We start from the raw sequence: 18,030 nt of genomic DNA on the forward strand, positions 1-18,030 counted from the left end.
ATTTAGCGCTTTGAATTATTTTATAGATCATCCTTCCGCTGACCACTATGAGCCCTGAATTCTCGTCCTTCCGTTGTTGTTTACCAAGAAAATGTTGTCGTGGTACTGTGAGTGTGAGGCTTTCGTAGCCTGCAATTTTGAGGGGTAGAGATTAATTAGAATTAGAATTTCTTCGACCCTTTGTATGGTTACTCTAGAAATGTTTGGCCGCCAACAATCTGGTTCTCCCAGAGACTGGATTTGGTCCCAAGGAGAACTTCATTGTGTCACATTTGTTTCGTCACTGACATTTAGAATCATTCATCTTTAAACTCTCCCGACATTTGTTATGCTTGCAGTTTGCGTTGCCCGTAGAATACTATAATAGTTTCACCGGCTTCTGTTTTGTTGTTCCTGTTATTTAGTTGATTGGCCTACTTTCTGGACTTCTATATGTTCATTTTACATTACATTTCAAAATTTGATGCTATCCAGATTCTACATTCCACTGGTGTCATACCACCGAAGTACTCTTACTCTCAAACATAAGCAAAATAAATAAATACATAGATATATTTTTGTTTATATGTAAGAACGGATGGATGGAATGTTTGATAAGCATCATACGTGGTAAATGCATGCCACTGATTCATTGTCAATGTGCCCCTGTCATTGTTTTATTAGTATGTGAATAAGCTGTTTTCTATAATGAAGTTTCCAGTAAGTCTTCACTCTGTTTCAGAAAGGAAAGCTCAGAAATGCACTTGGCGTAGAAGCACTAGCCACACAGTGGAGACAAGTTGTCTGCTTATTTGCATTAAGATAACATTAGTCATTAATTTTTTTATACGATATTGTCAACAAATTTGTACCCTTGATAAAATGCTAAATACAAACTCAACACACGTTGGTATAATCAATTTATATCACCCCTTTTCTTGTTAACTAATTTAACCGGTTAGTCTATTTTATTTATTATAATGGCCACGATGAATTACAGTGGTTCTATATCGTATTATTGATGCACCGTCCTTGGTATCTTTGTTGCCACCAACAGTCTCATTCCTCACATTCCATCACAAATTCTATGGTTATCTTTCTGTGGTAGGGCGGTTGTGATCTTAGGTTGTCAGACATTGTAGTTTGTGATATTCAAAGAGGTGGGATGATGTTCGATAGGCACAACATGCGTATGTTGCCGTTGAAACGGTAGAAACTTGATGAGCTGATGTCGTGCATGGCGGTGCACGTGGCAGCACTGCAAATGTTTGATTGCGGTGGATTAAACTACTCATTGTAATGAGAAGCTACTCATTACAATTGTTTTTGTCAATGATTAAAAAATATGGCAGCACTTCGTTTTTCATTTGTTATGGCAGCGTGCAAGGCTGTGCTTGGTGTTTCAATTGTTTTTGTTAATGATTAAAATATGGCAGCACTTCAATTGTTTTTGTCAATGATTAAAAGAACACCATTCACATCGTCACCAAACAATTTGGGAGAAACTACTCATTGTAATGCAAACTACCATAAAGCCCGACTGATTACGCTTTCAAATATGTGGTAATCCGCAAAAGTAGAATGAGATAAAATATGTGTGAATTGAATAGAATATCAGTCCCAATAACAAACCCATCCAATTATCATATAAGCTCAAAGAATGGTAAGACTACTAAAGAGTAGCTTCCATGCAATGGCAATCTGTTTCTAACATCTACAGAGTTGGCAATACAGATCAACTCAGTTATAGTTTTAATCGTCACTTTAAATACACTACAATAGCCCCTGCCAAAGTTTATTTATAAATATAAAGCTACATATGGGTCTACATAAGAAAAGCATCATGTTACATGCTCAATCGTGGTCTCCAGAGTTGACAGATTGGCTGTGTTCAGATCTCACCTGTTAATCAGATTTAACATAAGTAGAATGAAGAATTTTGCATTCACATATATGAATTAGGATTGAGAGGCAGTAAACATACCGAAGGTGAACGAGATTGTGATAAGCTCCTAGGACTTCGGCTCCTGCGAGGTTCAGGCTACATAGTACACAAACAAGCAAAGCCATTAAATTAAATTACATCAGAGTACAATTTGATAGTCGTGTAAACTATCCTCTAGAAAGGAAATTTTACTATGGTTATTACTTGGCATAGGTGATATAAAAGGGTATATAAGGTCATTATAAATGTCAAGAAATTTTACTATGGCAGTTATTGGCATAGGTGATATAGAAGGGCATAAGGTCATTATAAACGTGAACAAATTTCTTACAAATGTCAAGAAATTTAATACGGTTGTGCATTTTCACTTCATTCCTCCCTAATTTAGATATTACTGAAATGTAAGACAAGATATAATACACTTACAGATGAACGTGCAGATTCTGATCTTGACAATGACCTGCAAAATATTTCAACCAACAACTCAATTTAGCATTCAGAATAGTGAAAAGCAAATATCACAAGTCTGAACAACTGCTACAGAATCTAAAGCTCGCAGTTATTGATACTTTGGAGAAACTAAGGGGAAGATGTAATTAACAAGCCACTACAACAATAAGAGAAACCCTAAAGAGGAGAGGAGTATAAGTATAACCCAAGAATTAGAACACAGATTATGTTGAATAGATTTTGAATTTTAACAGCATTGGATTGCAATAGCTGGTGCCATTAGTTCTTAATCAAGGTGATCCAGCTTTTAGATTGCAACTCATCCATCACTACTGCATTCCAGTCTACAAATGGTACACCATGCCTTATATTCATATATTAACATAACAAGTATCAATTTTCACAGCATTAAGATGACCCACAGGTGCTCATCGATAAAATGGTATTACCTTAGACCACAAAGTAGTAAGAATTTGAGCACCACGTGCCCCAAGGTCGCTGCAAAAAGTCATTGTCTAGAAAACAAACAAGTAGAACCCTAATGAACATTGCAGTTAGTGGCCAACTTGACAAACATCAATGGTGTCCCCCTTGCCCCCTCCAACTTTCAATATATTTAGTATAAGTATTGCTCTGACAAACGTATGGTCAATAGGTTTCATGTAGGGGTGGGCATGGTTCGGTTAACCATATTAACCGAACCGAACCAAAGTGTTGAAATGGTTCGGAAAAACTGAACCGAACCGTTTAAAGTTTGGAAGTAACCAAACTGAACCAAAGTTATGGTTCGGTTAACCATTTGCTTACCTATTAACCAAACCGATCCGAACCAAAACAAATATTTTTTATCCAATGAATAAAACCACTTTTATTAAAAAAAAATAACATTAAAATTAAAAGCTAGAATAATTTATTTCTTCAAAACAAATTATCTTTTGCAAAACAACTTATTACGATCTCTTTTTTAAAAAAAAATAAATAAATAATTCAAAACAGCTTATTTTATGCAAAACACCTTATTCAAAACAACTTATTTTTCCAAAACATCTTATTTTAAAAAACAACTTATTACGACCTCTTTTTAAAAACGGTTTATTCAAAACAGCTTATTTTATGCAAACTAACCTATTTTAAAATACAACTTTTAAAACAACTTATTTATGCAAAACAACTTAAGTTGTTTTGAAAAAAGAGATCTTAATAAGTTGTTTTGCATAAATAAGCTGTTTTGAATATAAAAAAGAGTTCCCAATAAGTTTTTTTTGCATAAATAAGCTGGTTTGAATAAGTTATTTTGAAAAAAGAGATCCTAATAAGCATTTTTGCATAAATAAGATGTTTTGAATAAGTTATTTTGAAAAAAGAGATCCTAATAAGTTGTTTTGCATAAATAAGCCGTTTTGAATAAGTTGTTTTGAAAAGAGATCCTAGTAAGTTGTTTTGCATAAATAAGCTATTTTGAATATAAAAAAGAGATCCTAATAAGTTTTTTTTGCATAAATAAGCTGGTTTGAAAAAGTTATTTTGAAAAAAGAGATCCTAATAAGTTGTTTTGCATAAATAAGCTGTTTTGAATAAGTTATTTTGAAAAAAAGAGATCCTAATAAGCTGTTTTGCATAAATAAGTTGTTTTGAATAAGTTGTTTTGAAAAAAGAGTTCCTAATAAGCTGTTTTGCATAAATAAGCTGTTTTGAAAAAAGAGATCCTAATAAGCTGTTTTGCATAAATAAGCTGTTTTGAATAAGTTGATTTTAAAATAAGTTGTTTTGAATAAGTTGTTTATTAAAATAAGTTGTTTTTAAATAGATATGCTTAATGGTTCGGTTTGGTTCGGTTCGGATAGTGAATTGTTATCAAAATAATGGTTCGGTTCGGGAATTGGTTAAATGGTTCAGTTAATTTTGATATGGTTCGGTTCGGTTAACCGGTTTAAATTGGGTTTTGGTTATTTTTGCCCACCCCTAGAACTTTCATGAGATCAACAGTGTGGATAACATAATGAAATGTTCACTTTCAGATAATTTATTGAAATTTATGAGGAAATTTAGGAAAATAAACCTTTCCATCAACTACTACAAAAAGGGAAAAAGAGAAGAGCATATGAATGTAATAGTAATGCCACAGAAAACACCGTTGAAAATTGGCTTACAAAAATTCCAAGTCCTCAAGAGAAATGCAGATGTGTGGATTAAGCTCCAATTAAGAAAAGAATAGTGAGGAAGTAGCATGCATTGCTATAAACCAACTAACTGATATCATAGATGTCAAATATATGAAACAACCTTTCCATTATCCGAACTTCCAGATTATATGAAACAAAATATTTTTCTTGTATACTTAACAAGCTAAGTTTCCATTTTTGCCAAATAGAGAACTCTCTGTCTCAAAGGTCAAGTGTTGTTCTTTCGTTAGACAAAAAGATACCGAAGATTACCACCGGACAGATCCAACAAAGCAAAAGCAACATTTAACACAAAAAAGCAAGATGTAAAGCTAAAATTTTGAAACTGACCATGATTGCTTCATGGGGATTATACTCTTACTAAATGCAGACAGAAGAACAATTTATTGTTTGTATATTTTGGTTGTTTGTAGTCTTTTGTGCCACGGGAGGATGTCTTATCCTCGCTCAAGTTGTATATTTTGCTCTTTTAAAAAATTCTTATTTCCATTAGAGAAGAGTTACAGAATTCAGACATGTCAACTATAAAGTAGAAACTGACCTTGAACGGGATAAAGACCGTCGAGTGCGTTTCACTTTTGGAGACAAGCTGCAAAATATGAAAAATTTAGTCAACTCTTTAAAGTTACAAAACAGGCGTACCAAATTATAATTAAAAAATGCAATGTAGTGAACCTTCTGCTGCTCTTGCTACTATAGCTATAACTTTGACTGCGGTTACGACTTCGTGACATATATGGACTGCGGCTTGGGCTTCTAGAATAACTCCTCCTTGTATCACAACTGGGACTCCTAGTATATCTCCGTCGATCATATTCCCTCACCTGAAAGAACCAAAGTAGTTTTTGAATGGGCAATAAAAAAATAATCATAGAGAAGAATGCAACCAAAATAAATCTTCACACACTCGTATGTATGCCCAAGAGAACGCATTTCGGAATTCTGAGTCGTCAAGTTTTCTAATCTGTAACAAGAAAATGTGTATCAGTTATGACAATGACAATCACCATAAATCTAGGTTAGGGGGTCAAGTCAGATGAACCTGATAACTACTAGTAGATACATGTTTAGAAAACTTACAGCATATTTCATATCTTCATAATTTGTATACTCCACTATCCCAGTCATGCCTGCATACAAATTGAAGAGAAGTTTGAGAACAATTTTGTTGTAAGAATTAAGGTAACAGATAAGAATCAAATATATGAAATTCCAGGGATGCAGAAACATAGACATCCTTGATCTCAAACTTAAAATCCCAAGTAGTGCACTGACATCAAAACCATTATTTGAAACTATAGAAAAGAAAGCTTCCATCATAAGTGCTTTAGGTTGGACTAATTAATTGACTGTTATTATGATTATTTTGCCCATAATAGAGCTGATGTGTTCGTTAAACTGTTGAGTATTTTCCCAGTCCCCATGATGCAAGTTCTTGATATTTTTGCTCAAACTGGAACATCTCATTCCTGTCAACCAATCTTGCAATCAAATAAATTAATTCAAGTTAGATACTGTGCTACTTACCACCTCGGTCACGGAAAACTTGAGAGAAACATACATCACCAGCTCTGCGCATGTGATCCTAATCAAGACAGTGACAGGAAGTAGTTAACCCTTTATCATGCAAACAAATGTACAACTATTATAAGAAAAATGAACAAGTCATACTTTCAGGTCTTGCCATGAAGCCGAAGGAGGTAATCCAGTGACCAAAACTACAAAAAAAAAAAAAAAAAAAAAAAAAAAAGGGTCAGCAAAAACATTATACTTTATTACAAATGGGAAATAGAAGAAAAAAAATAGCTGGCCTGAACTACAAAAACAAAAAACTAAAACTACGAATCTTGTTTTAAAAAGTAATACATAGTATATACCACGATACTCAGAATGCTTGGAAACTCCACGGCTACCACTACTATAACTACTATATCGGTCTACAGATGATGAATATCCCCGCCCACCATGTGCAAGTTCAACCTACAGTCCGAAATAAAAGTTCACAAGATTATTAGCTAGTCCAGTGTCATAAGTCATAACCCATAGGAGCGGGAAAATGTACTAACTCTTAATCGAAAGCCATCAAACTTGTATCCATCTCGATAACGAATTGCATCTTCAGCATCACGAGCATCCTCAAACTGCAATATATAACATTCAATAGCTATAAGATGGGATAAGGGACCTAAAAAACATGAAAGACATACTCCTTTATATGATTTACATCATGAAACCTGGACACACCTCCACAAAAGCATAACCCGGTGGTCTTGGAGGAATCTTCAATTCAATGTCAACGATAGGACCAAACTGCAATCATATGGCAGGAAAAGCAATTAGCAGACCAATTCAACATCAACTTAGATATATTAATATACAGTGATGCTTCAAAAAAAAAAAAAAAAAACCTGTATACTATTATCCAGAGAGAATGACCATCAATTTTTCTAATGAGACAAAAACTTCTAATGCAATATTCAATAATCATGAAGAAAATAGTGCTAGATGTTTAAGAAACCATAAAAGAAATATATCTTACAACCCAAAAAAATATCTAAAGTTGCATAAAAAAAATTATCGCGATGATAACCCATGTGTTGGGATGTCGGTAGTCCAGAGATACGCATACGAACTTTGTAGAAAAGATCCTCTACTTCTCTCAAACGAATGTCACCAGGAAGATTGCCGACATATATTGTTCGACTCGACCGGCGACTCATTTTCTCCTGAAGCACGTTTGAAATTATATTGTTAAACATTTGCAGTACATAAAAAATCATATGATTTTTCATTTGCTACACAAGATACACAACTAATTACATCTAGTAACTTTTAAAGAATAATATGGGGGAAGATGTAAATTATTATTAGTCAAAATTGACAATAATAACAATTTTACAGCTGTCTCAGTGAATTCGAACCCTGTCCCTTGAGGATTATAAGTTCAAACTTTTACCATTAAGTTGAAACTTATAGACAATTTACCTCTAATAACTAAACTAAACAATTTAACATAGAGTTGTCATTCCTCATTCGCGGATCATGGAAAACAATGATTTGTTCAAGTTCCGCAACACTACAGCTGCTAATCGACAATATTTTATACTAAATAGTGTATCGTGGAACAATAGATATTTGTTCAAATTCTGATAGGTTATAGTGTTATAGCATCCGATATAACAAAACTAGTTTAACATAGTCAGCTGATGGTAATTAAACAAGAGGATTTACTTTTGCAAAACAATTTAATATTTCCATTTTACGCGGCTATCAATAAAGAAAACGAAATGTCATGCATAATTTTTCTTTTGATAGAAAATGCATCAAACACAATAATTATAGTTGAATACAGAAAATTAATCGTAAATAACAGCAGTGCATGTCAGGAAAAGGAATGTGAAATGAAGCTGTACGTAAAATCAACAGGAATTGGTTGAGTGAATTATTAACATCATGATACATCGATATCAATTCAAATCACATTTTAGTGGACATAAGCCAAAAAATGATGTCTACAAAGGAATTGGTTGAAGAAAAAAAAAATCTACTTAAGAGGAAGTTGTACCTGAGATTAGAAGCAAGCAAAGGAGAGAAGGCCGAATAGTGTAACTTGAGAAGCGAAATGGAGTACGCAGCGCAATAACAGATTCTGTGAGGAGTTTCGAAATTGGACACTTGTTTCTCAAAGAAGAGTTTGGACACTTCTCGAAGTTGCGCTACTTTTTTTGTTTTTATAAATTGTACTCCAAAATTTTAATATCTTTTTTCTAGGAGGGTGTATTAGATTAGGATTTTAAAAGACTATTTTAATAAAAAAAAAATTTAAAATTTTAAAAGGAGAGAATAGGGAGGGGGAGAGAGAGAGCCAGAGAGAGAGGAGAAAAAAGAGATAGTAACTTTTAAAAGAAAAACAATCTCAAGAAATCTCATCTTTTTATTAAATACTTTTTCTTGTTAAAATTACACCACAAAATCCATCAAAATCCAATTTATTAAACAATCATTTGAAATTTGAATGATTTTGAATACCACAAGACTTTTTTTAAGTGATGAAAAGTCTTGATTGAATACCTCAAGACTTTTTTAAAACGACAAAGAGTCTTGATTGAATACCGCAAGATTTTTTTTAAGTTGCAAAAAGTCTTGATTGAATACCACATGACTTTTTCATAATTAAAAAGTCTTTTAAAATTCCATAGAATCCTAATCCAATATATCCCCCTAAGACTTTATTGAAAAAATTTGCAAAAATATTGATAAACTATTTAATAATCCATGAGTAAGTTTATTGCATCCCTAAAAAAAAGAGTAACAGTATTGCAATTTTTTTTTGTTACAAGTTGACTGCACTTGTATTAATTGATTGATAAAATAACTAACAACGGATCATTTGTCAAAAAAAAAAAAGTATATTGTTAACAATCACAAAAGATGAAGAAGAATGTGATACAAATGACTTCCGAAATTTAAATTATGGAATGTAAATACATAAATTTTGATTGTTGAATATTCAAATGTATCGCACTTATATAAAAGTATTTTTTTTTTGAATAAAAAAAAAGTATTTTAAAACATGTTTTAATTTACAAAAAGGGGTGCGTGTAAGAAAAACGTGAAGAGTGCAAAAAGAAAATCACAATTCCACCAAATACATCACTAGGTTAGTCCAATATACGACCCAATCTCGAAACCCAGCATATAAAACCACATATCAAAACCCTAAACACCTAAAGCTGCTCCCATATCTTGCAACCCTCGCCGCTGGTCTCTCTTCAAACCTTCGAACGGTAATTCACTTTCTTGTACGAATAGATTATATATTCATTTTCATAATCTCGGATGAATCTCCATTAATTTTGTATTAATCGTTTGTTTATTTGTTGTTTTGGATGCGATGATGCTCAGATTCACAAAAGGTAAGAAAAAATGAGTCGTGGTAGTGCAGCTGGTGCCAAGGGAAAGAAGAAGGGTGCAACCTTCACCATTGACTGTGCTAAGCCAGTGGAAGACAAGATCATGGACATTGCTTCTCTTGAGAAGTTTCTTCAAGAGAGGATCAAGGTCGGTGGAAAAGCTGGTGCTCTCGGTGATTCTGTCTCCGTTACCCGTGAGAAGAGCAAGATCACTGTTACCTCTGACAGTAACTTTTCCAAGCGGTAATAATTCATTTACAAATCATTGTTTGCTTCTGTGGTTTTATCTCTCGTGTTGCTTTGATTTGATAAGTTATTGGCCATTACTTTGTTGATTAGTCATATTTAGCAAGGATAAGTAATTGACATGTAATCATGGTTCATTGCTAGTCATTTTCGTTGATTACTTTGTGGATGAGTATTTTAAGATAGTTGATAGTCATTTTGGTTTCAATTTATTGATCTGTTTGGATTGGCTTATTTGAGGGCATAAGTTTTGCGAGACTTTCTGGGAGAACTTACAAAGACCTTATGGCTCGTTCTTAAGAACCTTTTAGCTTACTTTACTTTATAAGTGTTCTCTAAGATAGGTTATGAAAACAACTTAAGTGTTTATACTACAACGACAATATAGGGCCTGTTTTGATAAACAACTTATTTGTAGCTTATAGCTAAAGTGCTTTGCTTATCACGAATAAGCCCTTACCTTATCACGAATAAGCTTGTGTTTAAGCTTGCTTTAGCTATTTTTTAATAAAAAAAAAGGATAAATCAATATTAAATTGTTTATGTATTTGCTATGCTATTAGCTGTCTGAATAAGCTATACTGGAGTACATCTGAAATTAAGTTTAAAAAAGCTTATGAGATGTTTTCATAAGTTCTCCCAAGTAGTTTCCCAAAACTTATGGCAGTAGATAAGCTCAATTAAGCCAATCCTAACAGTCCCATAACTCTATTATTCATCTTTACTAGCTTATACGTAGTGCTTATCATGATAAGTGCTTACACTATAAGCTGCAAATAAGCTGTCTATCCTAACAGGGCCTATATCTACATAATATAGTATTGGGTTATCAGCAAAGCTAATTCGTTGAAGGTTATTTTGTGTGTGCTTATTGTAAAATGAGTACTCTAGAATTTATGGCACAATTGATTTTTTCTGAATGTGATGTATAGTATGATAACAACTTGGCTTCACTGTATGTAAAGTTTAATAATAGTAACAGCTCGGCACCAGTCTTATGTCATGTTGGAATTGGATAATATCTGATATTTTGATGTTTTTGGGCTTATTTAATTTGATTTCCGCAAGTAATAACATAAGGTCTACTTGTTTAACATCTCATTGATTGTAGAGAATTGGACAAATCTGATATTTTGATGTTTTTGGCCTTATTTAATTTGATTTACCGCAAATAATAACATAAGGTCTACTTGTTTAACTTTTCACTGATTGTAGATACTTGAAGTATTTGACAAAGAAGTACTTGAAGAAACACAATGTAAGAGACTGGCTCAGAGTGATTGCTTCAAACAAAGATAGAAGTATCTATGAGCTCAGGTACTTCAACATTGCTGAGAACGAGGGAGAGGAAGAAGATTGATTGTATGGTCATCTTATTTACCTGAAAACTTTGTATGCCCTTTATCACTAGAGCTAGCTTTCGTTTTGGCCAAGTATTGCTTGAGATAATGATGCGTTGTTTAGACTGTGTTGCAATTTAACAGTTTTGATTATTTAATAGTTGCATTGGCATTTATGAATTCAGAATACAGTTTTGAGTTTTCATTTACTCTTATGTTTTTTCCTCCAGCTGTTAAACAGTTGCATTGAGCTGTTTCCACCAAAATTCAGCATCAAGTATTCAAGTTCATTAGCTTCAAACATTTGTATTTTTCTTTATATTTTTTATTTTAAAAAATTCAATGATATTAGGCGTAATAACTCCATTTTGAACATGAACATTTAAAAAAATTCAATGATAGTAAGAGTAACAACTCCTTTTCGAATATGAAGATTTTGAATCTTGAAATCTCATTTGCTTTTACGAAAGAAATTTTTTCCTTTGCATAACTTGCTGAGATTTGGGATTATATAAGGCAATAGTTGAGCAATTACACTTTAAAGGATTTAGGTCCTGTGTATGTGATGTCATTATTTGCAAACTTCATGTGTGAACTTGAGAAACTTCAACCGGGATCTCAGTTGTGTATGCTTAACTTGTATTTTATCAAATGCGTCATTATATCTTGGTGTTTATTATGCCCCCTTGCTCTGAAAACTTCTCCATCAAACATAGGGCAAAGGCTACAGTAGGCAATCTTTTGGGTGTGTTTGGTTTGCAAAACAGCAAGTATTGGATAGAACAGTACAAGATAGAACAGTACAACACAAGGCAGAACATCACATTTTTTATGGCATTGAGTAATTTTTTATTTTATACGATTTTTGAGAGACAATATGCTATTTTGATATTTTAGACAACTTGTATGTCGGACAAAAAGTTGTGCTGTGGTTTGGTGAGGGACAAAAATATGAGTTTTGTCCTGTCCCTTTCTTGTCTCCAGTTTGTCCTGTCCCTTTCTTGTCTCCAGTTTGGTGAGGGACGTGTTGGTGTTGAAAAAAAACGACGATTTGCTGTTGAAGGTCGACGAAGGAGAATTTATTGTGTTGGAGGTATAGCAATCAACAGAAAGTGCAGCAACAACAATGGAGTTGCTACAATACACGTCTCTCTCTCTCTCTTAGATCTACCAAATGAAAAAAAAATCTAGTGTGGAGGGATTATGGTAAGATCAGTGTTCTTCGTCAATCTAACCGCAACACATGACATTTTTGTTATAAAAAAAAATCAGTCTTTTTAATGTCTCCTACTGTGAGAGACCTATTCAAGTCTCCTACCATAAACGGCGCCTCAAACATATACATATACCAGCGCAAGATTTTATGTTTTTTTAAGTGGATCTATTTATACATTTGTGATAAATCTACGTTCAAATAAAAATTTAGCTTATATTGTAGCTGACTTGTTCTTGTTACAATGAGATTTATTTAATTAATATCTTTTTTAAAAAGATAAAATTGTAATTAGAATAATTTTAATGAAATGTATAATTGAAAGATAACTAAATTATCTTTATAATTGAAAGAAAAGTAAATTATCTTTATTATTTTTTTATTAAACAAATATTTGTTTTTTTATTTTAAATCTCAACACGTATATCTTTATTTTTTGGGGGGGAATTTTAGAACATAAGTTATCTCCGTCGCATTTGGAATAAGATTTACTCCTCAATATTTTGTTCTTTAATGGCTGCACCAACTCCATTTTTTCAATGGGGTAACACAGTAAGCACATGATTTTTAAATTTACGGTGACATCAAGGCTTGCCTTCAAATACCCTTAATTCAAATCAAAGATACAAGTTCAACTATTTACTCAATCCTATTTGTATTGATTCCATACCCCCGTCTTATTTCTAATAAATTGGAGTGGATCATGTGTAAAATACAACTAATCGTTGTATGTGGTAGCAACCGTGTATTGTATTATTTTATAAAAATAAGAACTCAAAATAGCAACCCCAGTCCCCAACGTTAATTATACTGGTTTCATCCCCTCCAAGTTTGTCTCCAAAATAGGCAATACTATTAGCAACCGTGCACTGAAGAAGAATGTAGGAGCACTAGATTTTCTTGGCGGTAATTCGAAACAAAATATTATTTTACTCATAACTTTCATTCCATTACGTACATAAATGCCCAGCAAAAGCAAAAGAGAGGGACACAATAGTGGTGTGATGGAGGTTCGTTAATACGATGTGCATGTCAGCATCTGGTGGCGAGAAGACGAGGAAGAATCTCATACATTCATTTAACATGATGGTTTAGAAAAAAACCCTCTCAAAACAAGTTTTTTCATTAGATATTGCTTATCCATTTTTTCTATTCGAAATATTTTGTTATCCTTTCATTTAATCTCATTTCTGTAGGAGCAAAATTCCAATTAACAAGCTTTTTTTATGTATTGTATTTTTGTTTGCGCTGATTCTAGGAGGAAAGTTTCAGTAAGGATGGAAGGTTCATTTCTCGAAATCCATTTTTATTGATGCAAGGTCGAAAGCCATTTCTCGAAATATTTTGGTATGCGCATGCGAGATCATAATAACATACTTGTTCGATTCGAGTTAAGACAATGTATTATTCTCATATTTTAACGGTTAAGGAAGGTGAGGCATATGATCTTTTGCAGGCCATGGCGTGGGTCGTAGAGCTGAGTTTAGATGATGTCATTTTTGAGCTCGATGGTAAACTACACATGGATAATTTTAATAATTTTTCATGAAATTCGTCTTATTTTGGTTTTATTATTAACAATTGTATTTCTAGTTTTAAACAATTATGTTCAAACTCAATTTTAAAGTTTACTTTGAGGTAAACTACGTTGTTGCTTGTGAGTTAGGAAGAGTGATAGCATATACCGCTGCTATTGCTAATTATGAGTTTATTTCTTCAAAAAAGAATAACACATGTCTTGATATATAAAAATCTTCTTCCTAAGTGTGAGTTCTTTTACTCATCTAATTGTGCTTTCCGTCAAGCAGAAATTCAGTTTTCATCCACATATACTTACAACTTTGTTAGCCACAATAGGCAGAACGTGTGTTTGACCCCATTGTCACGAAGACTTTCGACATAATGAGTCGATCTATTTGGTAGTCATAAATTCTGATACATTGTTGGGTTATGAGGGAAGTCTGAGGATCATTCATATTGGATAATAAACAACCACAAAAAAAAAAAAAAAATTAAACACTACATCTTAACTCAAAATCTCAAGACATGTGTCAAACTTATCTATATGAATGTTCGACTCAATGCAGATGATCCAAATAAATGTGGTGAACAAAAAGTGTCAACAACCAACTAAATCAAGAAAGTACACAAGCCTACGAGTAAGAACAAAAAGATGAAGAAAAGACCATAATATGCTACTTCAATGTAGGCACGTTTTCTCTTGCTCATACCTTGTTCCGTCGATCTGACGATGAAAATGAAGATGTTTGACACTGATACATTTGTTGGATCGTGAGGAGTGTCTGGGAAATCATCCATATTAGACAAAAAGCAATAACAGAAAATTTTACAGCACATCTTTATCAAAAATCTTAAAGCATTTGGTTTATAAGTCCTCTCACTTACACATTGTTCAACCTTCACTTTTTCTAGCAATGTGGAACTTCAAACTCACTTGCTACACAACAGTCTCTCTTCACCACCAATCTCGAGAAGACTTTCCACACAAAAAGTCGATCCCTCCAGTAACCAACGACTCTGATAACCTTGTTGTATCATGAGAGGAGTCCAAGAGATCATCCATATCAACCAAGAGCAACAACGTGAAGAGAATTTGTCATAACATCTCTATCAAAAACAAAAACAATGTTTATATGAGTCTTCTTATTTGTATATTGTTCAATCTCCACTTTTTCAAACAATGTGAGACTTCTAACTCATAGTTTACCCTACAACATAAATGTGAATATATGTATAAATTACACTTGAACCGCTAGTTGAGCAGTAAAAACCTAAACTTGTAACTTCAAAAAAGTTTAAACTTCTTGTTAAACATTTGTAAAATAGTTATAAGTGTCGCTTTAATAAGTTTTTCCCCTTCTCAATTTTTTAAGAAAACATATCTAAAACAAATCATAGTCTACTCACCATAAAAAGTAACCTTTCTTTGTCAACAAAAAATAGTAACCTTTTAACAGTTTCTAAACAAATTTTATTTCATGCAAATTAAATTAATTCAACTGCAAAAGAAATTACCAAAATATAGTTGAAATTTGAAATAAGTAACTTGTTCCAATTTATCTGTGCTTAATAAAGGTGAGGTGAAACGCATACGTAAACCATATGTCTTGATGATGACCAGGTCCCAATCTCTGATTCCATGTCTTTAGGGGGGCTTTTCCTTGTCTATTGCCTCAAGCAATGTCTCTCGACTCTCGAGTACTGTATGGTACTTCCCGTGCATTCATGAAGCTGCAACTTTGTATAAGTATATGTTAACTCATTTTTAAAAGAAATTCATACTAAACGTCCGGAAATATAATAAGTCATATAATTTTAATTCATTGGTTAATGTGGTAGCATATTATTAAATTTCCATGTAAAAAGAATTACATTGATGGTACACTGGGGTGAATTTAGGATTAATTTTTTGGTGCGGTTTAAAATAACAATGTCAAAAAAAATTGTTCAATATAATAAAGAATTACCGTTATTTGCAACAAAACGAGCCGTTAAAAATTCACTTGGTTAGACTGATAACATCATAAACATTTTGTTTTAAAAATAGCGTGAATCCTCGTTGAACTTTTAAGTTTATTGGTCCATACCATAGTAGACCAATTATCAAAATGTGTGTTTGACCAGTAAGAGTTTGCAAGTAAATTTGTGTTATGTTGGTCACTTAATTAAGTATTGCGTGTTCCAAAGATATGGTTCTCTCTTTCTTACGATTGCTTGCATTTGAAGGAAATTCCACGTTGGCCTTATTTCCTTGTCTCCCTCTCTTACACTTCAATTTCCAACACACATGGCAAATGAGAGTTGAACTAAAAATGAACCAACATCAGTCATAGAAAGGCAGAGCAGAGCAGAGAATCCCCCACTTTCTAAGGCAAAAAAACTTCCACTTCAAGTGCTGTTTTCCTTTGCTTACTTGCTGCTTAGAACCTCCCATTCTCCTCACGCTATCTCCTATTACTTTCACATTTTTACACAACTCTTACTCCACTGCCATCCCTTCCTTTCTTGTCCAACCCTGTCTCTTTGCCAAAGAATTTACTCTGCTGGAAAGGCAAGTACCACTTGATTACATCATCTTTTTCGTCTGACATGGTCAACTACTTCAAATGGCTGTGTCCAAATAATCTGATCAGGGGAATAACTGAAAATTGATTAGGACTTTAAACCTTTCAAATTGATTAGGATCGTGAACTTCTACTTATAGGTGAAGACGTCAAAATTTTGAAAGATTTTCAAGCATTAGTTCACCGCAGATCAATGCTTTTTCACCCTAGCAATTGCATTTTCATCTATGGGGAAATTCTTGTGGGTTATGTTTTTTTTTTAGAGGTTATGAGAATTATTATAGGACTAGAATGAGGAAGAAAAATTTATCATACTCTTTGCCCCATATATTGATGTTCTCAATGTGATTTGGATATAAATTCTCTATTTTAAAAGGGAAATGATAGATACATTGACAAAATTTATTAAAAAAATTTCAAGACAGTGTATTTGTTAACACCTTTCCTTAATTACACATCATTACCTCCCTTGATTTCCGCCACCAAATAACAAATTTAATTGGTTGAGACATTTTCTTGATAAAAACTCTATAGATAAATAGCAATGCTTATTTTAAAAAGGGTTAAATATGTTTTTGTTCCCTATAAAATATACTAACTTTTCGTTTTAGTCCCTCTAAAATTTTCCTTCAACTTTTAGTCCCTATAAAATTTTCAATCACTACTTTTGGTCCCTATTTTTAAGTTAATTTTAGTATTTTTTTTTTAATGTAATTGTGTAGAAATGTGTAGAATATTGTAAAAATCTTTCCAAAAAAATTAGAATTTTTTAACAAAATATAAATCTAATATGAATTTTTAACCATAAAAATATAAAAATTCATATTAAATTCACGTTTTGTTAAAAAATTCTAAATTTTTTTGGGAGTGATTTTTATAATATTATGAATTTTTCTGCAAAATTTTATTCAAAAATATGAATTCTACCTATGAGTTTACTTTAAAGAAATGACTAAAAGTGAAGATGGAAAGTTTGAGGGACTAAAAGTTGAAGGAAAATTTTAGAAGGACTAAAATGAAAAGTTGATATATTTATAGGGACCAAAAACATATTTAACCAATTTAAAAATAAATAACGATTTACACATTAATCGATCACGGCCATAGATTTAAGATAGATCACATCACATTTTACATTAATCAAATCATTATTAAACAATTAACTTCGTTGTTTGAAATCGGACAATCTAGATAATTCTGTTGCACCTTTATTATGTAGAATCTAAATCAGTTAGGTGTAGAGGGAATAATAAAGAGCAACTCTAAACTATTAACAATTAGAAAAAGAGCACCGTAACTAAGTTGTTTGGGCTCCCGTGGCAAGGAGCTCCTTTTAAGGACGTACCCGTGGAATACCAAGTTCGATTCTCAGGATGAATAACGCTTGGCCAATGCGCATGCCTCTACGCACGAGCCGAGATAGCAGTGCTATTTGGTACGGAACTTTGGCTACGAATTTTCACGGGAGCGTGTATATTTTTTATTTTCACGCGTTGCAAAAATGTACACTTGTTTTTACAATTTTATCCTTTAAGAAAGAGGGTTGGCTTATGTTTTCAACATTCTATTTTTTGCTGATTGAAGAAAAAAGATGTATAATAAATAGGAGCATGTATGTAAAGAAATAATTAATGTAGTTGGAAATAGAAAATGAGTCTTATAAAAAAGGATAAAAA

General features: G+C 32.7%; 2 protein-coding genes across 7 annotated transcripts; one reads left to right on the top strand and one right to left on the bottom strand.

The window, feature by feature from the left end:
* Window positions 1-1,556: 1,556 nt before the first annotated feature.
* LOC11424462 (serine/arginine-rich splicing factor SR30) lies at window positions 1,557-8,267 on the bottom strand. 6 transcript variants are annotated; one of them, XR_005643069.1, is made up of 14 exons: window positions 8,123-8,267; window positions 7,191-7,283; window positions 6,802-6,867; window positions 6,624-6,698; window positions 6,435-6,537; window positions 6,229-6,275; window positions 6,085-6,142; window positions 5,638-5,687; window positions 5,465-5,521; window positions 5,233-5,381; window positions 5,099-5,146; window positions 2,824-2,889; window positions 1,964-2,384; window positions 1,557-1,881 (listed from the first exon to the last, which is right to left on the bottom strand). XR_005643069.1 is itself a non-coding variant. In XM_003626170.4 (14 exons), exons 2-14 carry the CDS (start codon window positions 7,275-7,277, stop codon window positions 1,834-1,836), a joined length of 879 nt encoding a protein of 292 aa, XP_003626218.2. In that variant the 5' UTR covers window positions 7,278-7,283; window positions 8,123-8,267; the 3' UTR covers window positions 1,557-1,833. The 6 variants fall into 6 exon arrangements, 1 of the variants encoding a protein (XP_003626218.2); XR_005643068.1 differs by having other exon boundaries at window positions 1,964-2,718; XM_003626170.4 differs by lacking the exon at window positions 2,824-2,889 and having other exon boundaries at window positions 1,964-2,020; window positions 2,351-2,384.
* A 920-nt stretch (window positions 8,268-9,187) lies between these two features.
* Window positions 9,188-11,357, top strand: LOC11429584 (60S ribosomal protein L22-3). The gene is made up of 3 exons (XM_003626172.4): window positions 9,188-9,344; window positions 9,463-9,713; window positions 10,932-11,357. Exons 2-3 carry the CDS (start codon window positions 9,484-9,486, stop codon window positions 11,074-11,076), a joined length of 375 nt encoding a protein of 124 aa, XP_003626220.1. The 5' UTR covers window positions 9,188-9,344; window positions 9,463-9,483; the 3' UTR covers window positions 11,077-11,357.
* The last annotated feature ends 6,673 nt before the right edge of the window (window positions 11,358-18,030 follow it).

Source organism: Medicago truncatula, chromosome 7, assembly GCF_003473485.1.
Source record: "Medicago truncatula cultivar Jemalong A17 chromosome 7, MtrunA17r5.0-ANR, whole genome shotgun sequence".
Taxonomy (NCBI): domain Eukaryota; kingdom Viridiplantae; phylum Streptophyta; class Magnoliopsida; order Fabales; family Fabaceae; genus Medicago; species Medicago truncatula.